This window comes from Sycon ciliatum, chromosome 2 (assembly GCF_964019385.1).
Source record: "Sycon ciliatum chromosome 2, ocSycCili1.1, whole genome shotgun sequence".
In the NCBI taxonomy this organism is placed as follows: Eukaryota; Metazoa; Porifera; class Calcarea; order Leucosolenida; family Sycettidae; genus Sycon; species Sycon ciliatum.
The window spans coordinates 17580752-17592944 of record NC_088644.1 but is presented as its reverse complement, the minus strand read 5'-3'; the positions used below and the strand labels follow the sequence as shown (position 1 = coordinate 17592944).

General features: G+C 45.4%; 1 protein-coding gene across 1 annotated transcript; it reads right to left on the bottom strand.

Annotated features, from left to right (window-relative positions):
• Window positions 1-1215: 1215 nt before the first annotated feature.
• On the bottom strand, window positions 1216-11021 carry LOC135810418 (uncharacterized). Its single transcript, XM_065323912.1, has 10 exons — window positions 10798-11021; window positions 9594-9689; window positions 9098-9213; window positions 7499-7603; window positions 7090-7251; window positions 5655-5919; window positions 4076-4174; window positions 3025-3140; window positions 2316-2420; window positions 1216-1517 (listed from the first exon to the last, which is right to left on the bottom strand). The coding sequence occupies exons 1-10, from the start codon at window positions 10928-10930 to the stop codon at window positions 1347-1349; spliced, it is 1368 nt and encodes a 455-aa protein (XP_065179984.1). The 5' UTR covers window positions 10931-11021; the 3' UTR covers window positions 1216-1346.
• Between the last annotated feature and the right edge of the window lie 1172 nt (window positions 11022-12193).

The window sequence follows — 12193 nt, the reverse complement described above, 5'->3', positions numbered from 1 at the left end:
GAGGGGAAAGAAGTCGAACAACCACTTCTCCCACAGAACATTTTGAAAAGTCCGCACTTCGAATTGCTGTTGCCATGTGACAAGAGATGCTTGTCATGGAAACTAAAAAAAACGTGTGCGATCGAGATTTATGATGTGACGTCATGACCATATCCCGGTACGCGGTACAGTCTACTCCAGGGAGTCGTAAAATACCGGTATTTTACGACTCCCTGGTACATAGCTAGCTCCGCACCACGTAGACGTAGTGCCGTACTGAGCGCGCTAGCGCCCCGCGATCTACCTCTTCTTCGCGCAGCTCTACTCTCGAGCTCACGTCCATAGTGACACCACACTCCATAGACAGTCCATTGCACACGCCATACATGTAGGCATGCATTTTTCCACTACTGACTCTGTGAGTACTGAGACGCTGACAGGTAGCAAGCAAAAGAGGCATCATTTCAAAATAATTATTTGCTACATCTACCTAAAGCCGCATTCAGGCAGCAAGGAAAAGCCACGACTGCTTACCGGTCCGTATTATCCCCAATAAATGTACAGCACTTTTATTTTTCAAAGGTGGTCAGACCTGTATTACTATAGGAGACTGTACTCGTATTGGAGACGTGTACTTTTATTGATTCTGGAAAGATTGATTGCCTGGGTTGTGTCACTGTGGCAAACAACTCCTGATAATGATACTAGTACAGTAAGTGCAAGGCTGTAAATACACTTCAACCATGGTAATAAACAGTGTAGAAATACACAAAAGTAATAAACGGTAAGAAAACCGAAGTAAGGTGGACCCTGGTACCTGTACCCCAGTTATGCCCATCACATCATTCCGGCATGTACTATTATTAGAGACAAGTCCTTTTATATGTTTTGACCCACACTCAACATGTGCTACAATTCGTACGTTTATTGGGGAAAATACGGTACCCCGCAGCATGCAGGGAGCAGTTGTAAATCCCCGTACAGCCTCGTTGCTGCGACGTCAGAACTTCCATGTGGGCCGCAGCCTTAGTCCCCAGCCCCCCCCCCCCCCCCTCCCTCTCACGCACATACCGTAATAACACACACTTCCACATCATCAGTGCCCAACAATGAAGCGATGATAGCGAACACGCTAAATAATTAGACATAGCAACACCCCCCCCCCCCCACACACACATACATGTACTCCCAGTCACACATGTGATGCTTGTATCAACCCAGCAACAACATTCCGGGTCAAATTGTTACAAAAATCTTTTTGAATGTGACAAAAACCAATGTCACTTGCTAGCGGAACAGAATATAACTCAAACCATCAGCAAAGATCTTGATACGACTTGGATTACGAGCAGCCACAGAAACACAAGTTAAAATGGTGTGTCTGGTCGTGTATCCAGCCAGCCTTTGATGGCGGGAACAGCTACCACTTTCTCGTAAACACCCTTCAGGGTTGGGTACTCCTCCAGAATGTTACAGTTCAGTTTCTCACTCGTGACGACATACACGATATTCTGCAGCAGTAGATCAGCCACAGTTATCTGTAGAAGCAAAAAGAAAGTAACCACATTCCCCCGCGTACATAATCAAACGGTATCCCGGCGCATGCACGCATGCATCCATAACATGCATACATACTCAGTACTCACACATACACATGTACATGTACATGTAATACGAGCATGTACAAGTACAGGAATGCAAAAGAGAGCACCCGCATACCCTAGTGACAATAGTGTCACTATGGTCAAAGAGTACAACACTGGATGCATGTCTATGCAATCAACATGCTTAGCTTGCAGCCTCTAGACTGAACCATACAGTGCTCAGCCGGTATGAAACGATCTAATAATAAAATCATAGTGAAATGTCATGTAGGCCGATGATACGCTCTGCCTGCATCTTCCGTCCTCCACCGTAATGAGATAGCTCACGATTGTACGTTTCATGATATAGCAATTACAAACAAAACTAAAAATAACCGCATCAAAGCAACTTGCAAACCCAGTGACATAAAGTTTCCAACTAATGATGAGCCAACTCATACACTATCACCAAGCATGGCTGTACTGATACAGATGCGGTGACTCCAGTTTCACGTGGACGTGTTACTGCAACACTTACGTAGATTTAAACTGGAAAAATGTCGTGGATAGCCACAGTGTGTGTTCAGCAGAGTCGTACATACCACCAGCGGCCCGCCTACCACGAACTTTCTCGAAACAAGATCAACAACGCTACTTTGGTACCCAAAGCACAACAGGCTAAGCCCCCTGGATGCCTGGACATGGGAATGGTGAACACTTCCTTAATAGCATTTTTACCAGCCAATCACGTACCCCGGATCCAACAAACACATCGTTGCCATTGTCCTTGCCAAGCTTTTCCAGATTCTTGAACACCGGGGGAATTTGCTTTTCTTGCAAATCCTTGGTGAGCTCAGCCTGTTCCCGCAAGCATACACACAGTACACATACACACACACACACGCACGCACACATGCATGCACACACACACACACACACACACACACACACACACACACACACACACACACATACGGACACACACGCACACATACGGACACACACGCGTACGCACGCACATACACACACGCAAACACACACGCACACACACAGTACACACACACATACACACCATACATACACACATACACAGCACATAGATGCACACACAATTATTATATGTAGCATATCCACAAGTGGGTGGGAATTTACCATACCTACTTCAAGTATGTAAGTTTTAGGCCGCACTTGTACACAGTATGTAAATGTGTTATAGCGCTTACACACAGTAGCAGGGCTCCCAAGAGCGTGCAACTCTAGATAACCTTGCCATGGGGTCCGCCATGGAGGCATGCAAATTCAATTGGGAATATCGGGCAAATGGAGCATTGCAGCTTCTTGAGGCGATCACCATTCGACTTTAAGTACTGAACTTTTGATTTTAGGGCGAACCTTCCCTGTGAATAGCTTCTTGCAAAGCTGCAAAAAAATATCTAGAGCAACATCCATTAAAACATTTTACCTTCGTATCTTCATTCTTTTCAAAATGAGCCTTTGCAATCTTTGCGAATAGATCATCCATGTACTTGACAATCATTGCAATACGGGACCTTTCCTCTGCATTGGCTCCACCGAAGCCTGCAACAACAGCAGTCAACATGAGTGTGCAGGACACACAGTCAACATCAGTGTACAGGACACACAGTCAACATCAGTGTGCAGGACACACAACACTGCTGACTACATACTGTAACACATGTAAATACAACGGGTGACATTTCTCCGTTATAAGTTCTGTTGCGGCTGTAATGCCTCACATGTGTTACGTCCCTTGTGTTCGGATATGCCTCAAGACGGCAAGATCGTCAACGTATCTTCGCGCTAACCAATGAAATTCGGACAATCGTTATTATTTGCGACTCGTTATAATAACATGCTTTACAGTCCATACTAATGGTATGCAACTGGCCTAGAATATCACTTTCAAGCCTTTGTATCTATTTCTATGCAAATTCATGACTTCTCAGGGTGTAGGCTACAGGGCAACTTTGATCCCAGCAAAAAGAAAGCACCTTCCTATATTTCAAGTAATACATGTATGACAGGTTTCCCGGTACCATCCCCATGGAATCCCCTAATGATACTAACAGAAATAAACTAAATTATCTCACAGTAAGCCAGCGGTGTCATAACCAAGGCACACCGTGTTACAGTACCCGGTAGTTGTTTCTTCAGGGAGTGCTGGGCACCACGGTGCTCAGGAGTGGGAGGTCTACTCGGTATCATTTTCAAAAGGAACACAAGAAGTGGGTACTCTGTCTTCTGCCATCTGTCTTCTAAGGTATAACAAATCATTTCACATTTTATGTGTTACATTCCAGTGCCAACCATCATCTCTCATGACTGTGAGATACAGAGCTTCAAGTATGACAAGTAGTATCCCGGGCACAAGCAATAAGCATCTATGATTATACTGCAGTAGTTGCAGAGATAGAGGGTACGGAGTAGGTGATGGCATAGAGGAAAGCATGCACTATTATGCTTGTACCACTCTAGCTATGCCTCTCACTTACCACATGTCTCAGCTATATACTGCGGGATCACTGTGCTCTCGCTGAGTTCAAACTTGCCATCATTAGTTAGCAAGGCGGGGAGAAAGGAGAGCTGTGTAGCTGAAATACAGCACACATGGAGATGGATATGTGGTCGTGAGCATTGAATTTGATGTTACAGAATATTTCTACAAGTACAGTTGCGCTCACTGAAATCCGATCCAACGTACAAACCTGGCGCCCTCAACTTCCACGGCCCTTGACGCCCTGGAAGTGGAACGAATGCGGCTGGACGTACACATGTACACATACAATGATATAAACGGAACTGGTCGAGGGCGCCAGCTTTGCACTTTGGGTCGGATTTCAGTGAGCGCAACTGTACAATCATGTACAGTGCTAGCATTCCACCAATCCCATATACAGGTCGTCCCCCGTTAATACGAGTCCGGTTAGTACATAAACCCCGTTAGTACATAAGAAATCTCAAGTCCCGGACGAAACGTGGTCACTTCCATACAAAATTTGTCGGTTAGTACATAATTCGTTAGTACATAAACCCCGTTAGTACATAACATTTCTCCGTACCCGCATGCCGCCTACCTCAATAGTACATAATTTGTAGGTCTTTGACCTTCCAGTGGAGGCACATCGTGTTCTCAGAGTTTCTATTTGTGGACGCAATTAGCTCAGAAATCAGAGCGCACATCGCAAACCGACAAAGCTCTGTTTTTCCGAGTGACTGTACAGGCCCGGTTGGACATGTATCACGTAAACTGTAGAATCTTCGCTGCCTGTGACCGTTATAACATAATGTTTATGTTATATCGAGGGAATCAAGAATATCTCACTCCCCGGTCTTGGTAGCAAGAAACACTCAGAAAAGTGGAAAAAAGTGAAAAATTCTGGTACACAAGGAAGTTATGTACACTTCCGTTTAGTACATAAACCCCGTTAATACATAACATTTCTCAAGTCCCAGAGATTATGTATTAACGAGGGACGACCTGTATAGAGGTCATGTGATTACATCATCAGCTAACATGCTCGCTGTGGAGTGGCAACTGGCAAAGCTGAAGCACGGGCACAGCGTGGGGCACTACGGCAAAGCTGCTGGCTCACACATTATACCATGCTGTACTTAGCTCACATAAGGGAATCTGCCGACTCACACTGTACATTATACTTGCTTATCACTACATGCAAGCCACTTGCAACAAGTATGCGTTCACACAGGAAATGCAGTTGCCCGCAAAAGAAAATCCCCTTGCTCACCACCATGCCATCATTTGCATAACCTCCGTATGAGCTACACAGTCAGTACATGAACAACTAACTTAGAAGAAAGCCCCCACCCCAAGGGTGGGTTTTCCTAGGCTTTACCATCATAATACTGTACAGATTCGGAGCTTTCATTATCAAACATGACAGAGACTGAGTAGTTACTAGACTACTAGTATTAGTACAGTAGTCTACTGCACTACTGTATGTGGAGAAGTTTCGGACTGCCGGGGCGCTAAGTAGCTAGTTCATTCATACTATAACTAAAGCTAAAGTATAATCTTCAGGGCCGAAGAAGGCATTAATTATCGGGTCATACTTGGCTTCACAGCTGGCCACTCGTCGAATGGAATACGCTTGTCTTCCCAGTCAGCCTCCGCGTACACGAGCGCTAGCCTGCAAATCTCTCCTCGCCCACGCCCGTTAAAGTAGTTCAAGATGTATTTCTGGGACATGTCGCCTGTCGGTAATGGAGAGAAACAGGACTCAGAGAACAACTTACTTACTTGCAACTGACTGTTCGCTGACAAGAAGTGAGAACCTATGACAGTCCACGGAAACAGGTCAGCTTTCAACTCTTTGGCCTATTTAATCCAATAATTATTACTTTTTATTTACATGAAAAAAACACGTTGGCCGCGGGGGGAACGTGTTGTCGCGCTAGTATAGCGCCCGCGTCTACAGTTGTCGCCAAAATAGTTTTCTGCAAAACTTGCCGGATTATGCTATCGCAATGCTAGTTTCCAGAAAGTGCTAAATATGCTAGATGTGAATGCTAGCATAAGCCGGCGGGGCCTACTCAAAGCCGGGGGGGGGGGGGGGGGGCAGGAAGTCGTGAAAGTTTTCCGGGCTCCCTGACTCAGGGAGTCGTCAAAGTATTTGACGACTCCCTGGTATTTGACGACTCCCTGCCCTGACTCAGCCATTATGGCCATGCTGACGTGACCGGACTATCTGATCGAGAGTGAGGCAGTGATTCATGGTGATGGGACTGAACTACCTTTTTCGGCATGATACTATCATAACCGTTATAACTAATTTTTTTTGTTACTTATAATATGGACTCTTGCCTCTTGGTAGCATGCGCTGGTTGGTAGCATGCATTGGTTGGTAGCATGCATTGGTTGGTACTTGGTAGCATGCATTGGTTTTCTCCCCGTAGTGCTGGTGAATCTACAATGGGCTGCGTTGTAACCTACCATAACTAAGTGAACCTTCATTACTTCGCTTTCGTGCCCCCTCCCCCCCCCCCCCCCCCCGAACAAATACTGTAGCGACCTGGCTGAATACACCAGCCATCAGGATGGGCCTCAGACCGGGTTAACTTCACACCCGTTTTGATATTCGGCCTTCACCGTCTCCCACCATCAGGATTCTTGAAAAAATTCTTCATCGGTCTCTCTCCAGCCACCAGACGAGGAATCATTCGGAGTAACATGTGATGTACACAATTGTGTACATGTATTAGTAATTGAGTATAACCAGTGCGCTACAAAAGATATCAGTGTTTAGCAGCCTGCAAGAAAGTAAACAAGTACAGTATAAAATTAAATGTACTGTTCGTTGAGCATTCTTTGCGGTGGACACACTTCTCCTGTGACTATACGCATTGAATATTTTTTTAGGAATCAACGATAGCCAGAATAGCAAACTAGCTGGCAATGGATATAAGATAGATTCTGCAAGCAAGGCCGCAACGCGTTCAAGAGCATGCAGCCGGTCAACCAACTCAAAGCAGATACATGGACAGCCTAGAACTGGCTCTCCGGGCGGCTCCCCAGCCAGGCAGCAATGCTTGGCACTGCAATGACTTTCGCGTTAATCGCCTTGAGGGCTGGATAAGCATCCAAAGCGGTGTCCTTTTTCCCAAGCAACATGAAAGCAACGTTGTGCAGTTGAAGGTCTGCTGTTGTGATCTGCACAAAGGTGACAAAGAGAACACAGGGCGGCAATAGCATTAATCAGCGCTACAGATAACATCACACAATAAAGTCCACACATAAAGCTTGACCAAATGGCTAGATCTTAAACAAGTCCAGCAGAGATGCACCGTCCTCTCAGCCAGCCATACAGCAGTTGAGCCCTGCACACCCGTCTCTGTCATACAAACAACAAGACGGAAGCGCCGGAACACCATAAACAATTCCTCTGGGCCTTGCTTACTTTGTCACCGACAAGCACGCCTTTGTCATTGGCCTTAGCAATCTGTTCAAGGTTCGTCAACGTGTTGGGGATGTGCTTCTCTCCAAGCTCAGTGACAAGTTCGGCCTAGCAAGGTAAGGACAAAGATGGCACAAAAGAAAAGACAGTAGGATAAGATGGTACCAGTCAGAAACATCATTTGTTTTGGTCCATTGAAGTAGCCCTATCCATTTTCCTAAATCCTCTTGATGGCTCTAGACAAATGATCTGATTGAGATTCACATCAGTCTTCAGTAAAAAAGGCCAATTTCTGAGACATGGCCCACAGCTACGACTCTATTCATATTCATGCATGATGGACAGGAGTTAATCTGCGGAATGTCAGAAAGCTGCTAAGCTACAGTCTGTTTCAAAAAGATTAGCAATCAAGCTTGGGTCTTAAAAAGTATGAAGATAAGGGAAATTTGGACAACAAAGTACATAAAATGCCTTGTTAGGGCACGGCAAATTGTTCTGTGAAGGTTTCGGAACAATTGGACCAACCGTTAAGGAGTTAGAATTTCGGCCAGGTTTCCGGCCTTTTCCCATGGTTTATAATTTGCCCTGGAAGCCAGTATCGATTTGTTATCAAAACCCACGATTTATCCCTTCCTTTTTGGCCTTGTGGTTATGAATGCTGTCTGCTGACCATGAAGTCGTGAGTTCAAATCTCAACAAATCTTCAAGTCAAACATGCTTTCTTCATTTTTTCATTGTTTTGGTGATCACGCTGGTACAAGACAAAGAAGGTGGCTGCGCCAAACGACTTGTTGTTGGAGCTCGCGTTTCGTGCCGAACTGACTGACACTTGACTGGCTCACGCCATGTGAAGTTGTGAACACACACAACACTGAAACCGTGTGAGTGAACACGGAAGTCATTGCACTGTAGCTACGTGTTGTTGAATACACCGGTACATCGATCGATCGATTTCTGTTTGAGAATTATTTTAGTATTTGAAGATCGCCAATTTATTTGAATTTAGGAGTCAATGCCGTCTTCTATCAGCTTTCACAGGCGTCTGCTTTTCTCGAAATGTCGTCGGAGTCACACGGATAGCTTTGCCACATCAAGGCCTTGGGAATGAGTCGGTGTCGATGCCGTTTTCGTCACATCGTGAGAGTAAATCCGCGGCAGCTCAAAGAATCTATTTGGTCACAAAACGAATTGGGACTCATCCCGCTCGTCAAAATTTACCACACTTTCGACATGTCCTCTCTGACTCCATATCGATACAAGGAAGAACTTGTTTGTTGTAAACCAGACAAACATGTACGAGTACCGGCGTCAGTGAGTTGTCATTTTTCATGCTTTCGCGCGGAATATTTCTTCGAGTTCACAGTGAGTTTTTCCAGGCAGCGCTCGAGCGCTCATACGGTAAGACGGCAAACTCCCCGGGCGATCGCCAGGATTGCTAATCTTTTTGAAACTGACTATAGATCGTGTGTGGAAGGGAACACAACAGACATACTTAGAAAGCTCTTGTGCGGGTCCGTAATTGTATTCCTTTGAAACAGACGGTCATGCTACACGTACACGGAAAAAATCTGAGAAACTTCTCAAAATGCATTGTATTCTTACCTTTTTCGCCTCGTCTTTTTCAAAGTGGGCCTTGACAATGTTCGTAAATAGGTCATCAAGATGTTTTACAATCATGCAAACCAGACCTCTCTCTTCTGCATTCGATCCACCAAAGTCTGATGCACACAGACACGAGAAAGAATAGTATCGATAAAATTGAAGACTCTCGGCCATAATTATTCATTGGATGCTATTACTTGCTATCAAGTAGAGACAGCAGCATAGAACACAGCAGCATATCCGATGGCAGGTGAACGCAGGGTTGTCCCACACTGGGGTCACAAGGCTTCACAGAGTGCATGCACTGTGCTTCGGAAGTTGTTCTGGGATACGGCTCCACCACGACTCCCCCATTAATTCCGAACCCTAAATTCTAAAGGTTTTGACACATCCAAACTGCACCAATATGACTGTGAACTACAAAGGCATCCAACAAATACCACAAATGCTCTGCTGACGCTCTGATACGTGGCACCGTATTTGAGATGAGACTTACTATGCTTGTCGGCAATGTACTGAGCCATGACAGTGCTTTCACTCAGTCTGTAACCTCCCTCCACACTCAGTTCCGGCAGAAATTTTAGCTGCGAGTCTTCACACAGAAACAGTGACACCAACACAGAAAACACGAAGAAAGATATTTGAGAGTGGTCTATAGTGTCTAAGTGACTGCCACAACACAGGTAAAATAATTATAATGATACGAACGGAAGGGATTCATCAACGCCATGATAGACACCACGGATCTTCATGATAGACATAACCCCAAGAGTATGCAACTCTGCATATGGGGTCTGGCGCGGCGCGCTGCCTGCATTACGTAGCCACGGACTGTGGGGCATTGCGGCATTATTGATCTGCTACGGTTTCCTGATTCCAAATCTGCTTTTCGAGTCCTCTGAGACTTCGGATGGCTTGTACCTGACGCATCACGCACAGGCATTGCCTTTGAAGGCTGCACGTGAAATTGTTGAGGCTAAACCGTAGGAAAACTCAAATCAAGGCAGCTGGATTGTCATTTTCACTACGCGCCAGCAAGGCAGTGCTCCGCGTAGGGCACTCGGAGATCAGAGTTGCACACACTTGGGTTATGATGTACATAGCAGTTTGGTCACAGAGTAGATACAGGTTCTTGCTATTTTGTACTTTACAGGTTTTGGAATGCCATTAATTTACATGTACATGTATGCCAGTATGGTGCATACTGTACCTGTTTTCATACATCTATGTCATCATGACCAAGTCGTGAAGTTATCACTTACATACTACCCCATGTACAATAAACTCCCCAGATCCGGACGTCCCTAGTCCGGGCACATCCGTATACAGGGCACCTTTCTGACCCATCTATAGAGTCACACAAATTGGCATCTCAACGAAAAAGCGGCCCAGAAACTATTGATTGGCATAAACACTGTTTACTTGCATTCAGTAAGTACGTATGTTCCGAGACTACACGTACAGTGCCCGCCCCAACCTAGTAACCTAGTAACCTGGTAACTACCCGGATTTGGGGAGTTTTACTGTAGGGTGTAGTGATAGCGTGATCAAATCACACTTTTACAAAACGCCATGCGCCAACGTTAAGTTAAGTCGTTATAACCATGATAACCGATCTCTACCTGTAGCTGTAAGGCTGTAGATATCTAGACCTACAATGATAAACACAAGAACAAAAAATCATGAACAACTGGACGTACTTGGTTTGAGTTCTTGCCAGGTTTCTCCCTGCACTCGTTTGTCCTCCCAGTCAGCCCCAGCGTACACCAGAGCCAATCTGCTTAGCTCAGCACGAGCACGGGCATTGAAGTAGGTCAGTACGTACTTAGGCATGATTGCTTTCGAGCGTTATCGGACACAAGAGACTTGATTCACTGCTGGAAGCGAGAACAAACTCAGAATGATGGCCATCACCTAGTCGAACGTGGCCTTTTATACCATCGACTGCATGCTCCAGTACCACGCTAGCGCGCTGCACGATCAGTCGTCAGTCCACTGAATGTTCCAGAAAAGCTCTTGCAGTTGCATTGCATATTGGCACCCGATGACATGTGACAGCGCACATGGTTCCACTGACAGTGACACAGTCTGTCTTTGTAAATGTAGGTTCGTAGATCTCGTAGATCTACTCGTAGTGCACTATGCCTCCGATCCTATCTTACGAGAGTGACCTCGATGAGGCTGCGTTTTGCAATGCTATCGTTCGAGATTGTTCTTTGCCTTTGGTGCATGCATGCAGTCACTACATCTAGTACAGACGTGTAGATCTAAAGTAAAGACTAAGTAAGTAGATCTACATAAAGTAAAATTCCTATGATGACACTCACTCATATCGGACCAACAGAATCATTCTAGACTCATCGATCTAGACAAGGACACGTGCGCGTGCATGTTTCACAGAACAGCAAGGGCAAGGCTACTACAGAGACTACAAGTAGTTTGTCGCTACTCTGATTTTCATTCAACAGTGAATACAATCATCAGGCAACATGATGCCATGCCGGTCTTTATGCCAGAAGAAAATGATGGATTTTGTGGTGCTTGGCATGGGGTGTTGATTTGGTATGATATGGGGCTAGCTATTAGGTTCAGGGCTAGCTATTAGGTTCAGGGCTAGCAGTGATAACTCATAATTATTAGTTACTTACGACGTTACGTAACTTATTGTTAGTTCAACTAGTTGCTTGAAAGTGTGGTTGGTGTGGGCAAGAGGCTGTGTACAGAGTGTGTGGTTGTTGGGTGGGAGGGGATAGCAGTCAGGTGATGATTATGTAGAGCGCAGCACAGACTACCTGGTATGTGGCTGGTGCAGGCAGGAGGTCGCGAGCAAGGTGTGTGGTTGGTCATATAATTATGACTATATTTAAAAAAAATCACTGATAATGAGTCACACAGTCACCATGGTCACATAGAAACTGCATGATCCCGGCGCCCTGGATGAACCATGGATACTGGACCACAGAGTCCACAGTCACCATGGTCACTCGCACGCGCACCCAAGTACAAGAAGCAGGGAGTCGTAAAATACCAGGGAGTCGTAAAATACCGGGGGGTATTTTACGACTCCCTGACAAGAAGCATGTAGCAACCTCAGAG